At 40.9% G+C, this 4,426-nt stretch overlaps 1 protein-coding gene across 5 annotated transcripts in view; it reads right to left on the reverse strand.

The window, feature by feature from the left end:
* Positions 1–401: 401 nt before the first annotated feature.
* Positions 402–4,426, reverse strand: part of IQCH (IQ motif containing H) — a 137,196-nt gene continuing 133,171 nt past the window's right edge. For 4 of the 5 annotated variants that reach the window (XM_019503950.1, XM_019503947.1, XM_019503948.1 and 1 more), the window contains one exon: positions 2,221–3,674. In XM_019503950.1, coding sequence (XP_019359495.1) covers positions 3,573–3,674 — 102 coding nt within the window. In that variant the 3' untranslated portion in view covers positions 2,221–3,572. Of the gene's footprint in view, positions 1,580–2,220; positions 3,675–4,426 lie in introns of those variants that run through there. The other variant, XR_002095135.1, reaches the window with a different exon arrangement.

A 4,426-nucleotide genomic window follows, 5' to 3' on the forward strand; every position in this document is an offset into this window, starting at 1 on the left:
GGCCCCAACTTAGCGACACTAATACTGCAGACATTTACCTTTTTTCAAGGCACATAGTTGAGTTCTGAAATCTGTTTGAACTCTTCTGTCTGTAGGATATGTTAGGTGAATGTATTCATACTAGCAGCTCTGCCAAGTCAGAAGCTCTGAATTGTATTTTAAACAGCCTACACCTTCTGCAACTGCACCACCAACCCATTTCCCAGCTTGTAAGGCAACTCTGTCTCCTTCTAGTAAATGTCCCACAGCAACTCTTGGCTCTGGAGTCCCCCTGCCCCAACACTTGCCTACTACCTGTTGAGTTCTCTTCTGGCATCTGAGAAGTACCCAACCTCAAGTGTCCTTTCATCTGCCGATCCTGCTTCTCCCATGCCTTACTCTTCTGCAAACCTAGATCACGGTGATCGTTCATATAACTTTATCCAAAGGAACCATTTTTTCCAGGTAAGGGGAACAGAGGAATGTAGTGGTGTGAGCTTGGGACTAAATGCACCTAAATGTGACTACGTTATAACGACATGTATAACGTATGACACAACACATATTTCATTGGAAATTGGTAGTTCAGCCCATAACCACCATAATGCTGAAAGAACATTTTTGACACCAGCAGCATGCAAGTTGAATGTGACAGACTAAAATCATTTCAATCTTGCCATTGACTCAAGGCTCCAAAATGCTAATAGTAATTAAAAACTACTCCAGTAGATTTCACTCTCTCTCACCAGAGGACTTTCAGATCGCGTGTGCTAAGCAAGAACAGGTACCGTTTTCTTTTGTCAGACCAGAACAAAGGCATAAGGAGGTAGAGGGTTTCATTTCCACCTAGGACACAGCGATCTATTAGAGTGCCAGTGAACTAATGAGCCTCTCAGACCTTATGTTGTTCTGGCTTGGATCAAGACTTCTTTTTAGCCCTTAAGAAAACTGCTAACTCTCAGGTTGATAAAACACTTGGGAAATGACCTCCCACCCCAATATACACAGTGTTTTAGTGACCAAATGGGAATGCTACACTGTGTATAGGTGAGGCTTGGTGAGAAATCTAGCAATGGCCTATTTTAGCAGGAAGCAAGTACAGAGGTAGCATGCCTTGGCTGCAGTGGGGACAAAGCTGGAAGAGCTTATCCTCAGCACCAAAGGAGAACAAATGGCAATTCTTTTTCTCAATGATTAATAAGCAAGTAGCGCAGCATTCTTAGCAATGTCTTTTGATAACTGACTCCTTGCAAGTGACAGATCAATGCTGTACCTACCACAGGCAAGGGACATGCTGCTCTCATTTCCAGCTGCAGTGAAAAAAAGCCTTCTAGAAAGGAAGTTTGTTGGCTGAATTCCAGAGCAGAAAACCTACACGTGGTGCTAGTGCATCCAAAACCAAGTTTTTATTAAAATTATGTGACAAAAAAGACCAAGTGATTTTACAGTATGTAAATTTCGATTCTTATCTAAGCATTTATGTGGAAGTTCTTGCTTGCATCTTTAACTACCTCGTCAACCAACGTGGAAATACAAAGGTTGATACAGGAGATTATGTACTGACTTAATGGATCCTGGCACACGTGCACTTTGGTTAAACCTGCATTTGTAAAAAGAGAATACGGATATCCTGTAACTGCATAGTAAATGCCATTACTGCCTTGAAAATCCTGGCTTGGCTTGAAATTTTTGAGCAGTAAGTTGGAAGAGACTTGGCATATTCAGGGGATAATACACTCAATCTGCAGGAGGAAATAAATTGTAAACTACAAGCCAGAGCACCGTCTGCCAGTAAGATAAATATTACAGCCTTGGTTGGCGAGGCAGTTCTTCCCCTGTCCACTACCATCCTGTCCTGTCGGCAATGACAAGGGACTTGATGCTAAAGAAATATTTTACCACTTACCTCCAAATTATTTATATCAATTCTAGGTGGATAAATATAGTTTTGAGGAGAGGAAAAGAATCCTTTTCAAAACCAAAGGACAAAAAACATTATTCTATGAATCTGGAAATGCTGAGGACAATCCAGAGGATGAGAATAAGGCTAAATGGCTGATATTTAAGATGGGTAAATAAGCAGACACAGTTTCTTACTGGAACCCAGGCAAACTCAGGAAAGGCTGGCCTGGCATGCAGTCAGTGCAGATTTAAAAAATAAAAACACAATTCATGCTCATCAATGTAATTTTATGGGTGACAGTTCTTGTGACACAAAAATCATGTCATTTTTGATGAGACTGATGAGACTGCAAGTTTGGCTGAGACGGGTAACTCTGAGAAGCAAGGGTCCTGAAGGTGCCTCAAGAAGGGCACTCATGTCCGAAGACATATCTGACATCTCTCTCAGCTATGCAGTACCATCCAATAAAAGATATTATCAAAAATCCTTTGCTTCTCATGTATTTTCTAGACCGTCATGACTGCAACGATGTACCCACCCTACTAAAGGTAGGTGTGGTAGTCGTATGGGATTCTCTAATGTGTTTAACTTATTTACGTGCAAAATTCAGATCAGAAAGTTACACACAGCATCAGCACAGAACATACCAAACAGATAAAAACTAGCTTATAGATATATCTAAAAAAGGAACTATTAATGGGGTCATTGAACCATGGAGTCATGGAGACCAACTGATTATGAGCTCCTAGTAGGAGACGGTGGCCAACAGTCATTGGATATACTAAGCAGAGGCTGGGACGTGGCATTTTTACTGTGCGTGGCATTAGTGAGATCATCATTGGAATATAATGTCCAGTTTTGGCACCTATGTTTTTAAAAGGATGTTGGTGACTTAGAGTTCAGAAAAGAGATGCCAGAATGAGTTGAAGTCAAGAAAAGCCATCTCACCATGGGAGACTAAAACAGCACTATCCATTTGGTTCGTCCAAAAGAAGTTTCAAAGGTAACTTAATCCCAATTTAACTACTGCAGCAGATGGAAGATTTCTGACAGCGAAAGACTCTTAGATTTGCAGACAAAGGCGTAACAAGATTTGTCAAAATCTAGACCAATCCAGACCAAAAATAAGGCACTGATTTTTTTAACAGGGAAGTCACTTGACTTATTGAGGGATGTGGCAGACTCCCTGCTACCTCCTGTCTTCTTATCAAGACCGTTGATTTATGTGAGAGAGACAATTTAGCTCAACCAAAAGTTATGGACTGGAGGCAGGAATCACCGGATGAAAGTCTGTGGCTGTGCTGTTAGTTAGATCATGACATCTCTTCTGACCTCACCAATTATGAATCTGTGACTAAGGTTTGAAAGGCAGACGCTGTGCTCAGGATTCAAAATACAAATGTGAGGGCATGTAGTATAGCATGGGCAGCAAGTATTGTTTTTCAGCTTTTTACTGATTTCCTTTTGCACAAACAGGAGTATTTTAGGACTATTTTTACTAATCATTTAAACGTACACAGTAATCATTAACATTCAGTCCCTGTAAATATTAAGTCAAATATCAATGTATAAAAGCAACAAAATACTTAGGTTATCATGTTTTCCCTGCATTCCTTAAAATTGGAGCTCCCGCACCTTCCCCACTTTGTGAGAGGTTTAAATAATAAGATACTTTAAACATTTCAGTGAACTATTCTTGGGGAGCATCTGCTTTGGAGGACTGCTCTTCTTCACATTTTAGTTTGTTCTCTGCTGTAGTTCCCAGGATTGCTTCAATGTCTCGAATTGCCATCTGTAACAGAGTCAAAGACTACAGGTTACTTAATGAGTATTACAGGGGAGTAAAACAGCCAAAAAAGCTCTGCTGCCTGCCAGCCTTTTCAAAATGCAATCAGTAACGCCCAGGACAGGAGGCACCAAGGGAGTTTTTCACTGCTACCATGGGATGCAAGGGAGTTATTTGAAAATGCAGGTACTCCTCACTTAACGTCATCCCGGTTAACGTTGTTCCATTATTACGTCCCAGATCTATTGGAGAACGTACTCGTTTAAAGTCGTGCAATGTTCAGTAATAACGTTGTCTGGCTGCTGCCTGCTAGTAGATAACTACTGTGACGTAACTGGATTTGCTTAACATCATTTTGCTTAAAGTCACATTTTTCAAGAATTATGACACTAAGCGAGGAGTAGCTGTAAATACAAGTCTCAGGTAAACAGGAAAACAAGATGGTCTCTCTCTTTTTTAATTAATTAAGCTGAATTTTATTTGACATATATAAATCATCCTTAATTGACTCTAAATAAAATGAAGTAAAAACCCCTCTTTACATTTGCAATATGGTTTTCTTTGTTTCGTTTGTTGCATGGTGTGGCAGGGCACTGTTGGTGCCTGCCACTTTAAGACCGGAGCCAAGCAGGCAGCAGGTGCATGATTGCAGCGTCCATTTTAGATCTCTGGCCGCCCAAATAAACAGGGCAGTTTGCTGCTGGCAGGGCAGGCAGTAACATCACCTGGCTGCAAGGCTCCATAACATCCCAGAGGTA

This window comes from Gavialis gangeticus, unplaced genomic scaffold, assembly GCF_001723915.1.
Source record: "Gavialis gangeticus isolate Ggan-Ray unplaced genomic scaffold, GavGan_comp1, whole genome shotgun sequence".
Lineage (NCBI taxonomy): Eukaryota > Metazoa > Chordata > Crocodylia > Gavialidae > Gavialis > Gavialis gangeticus.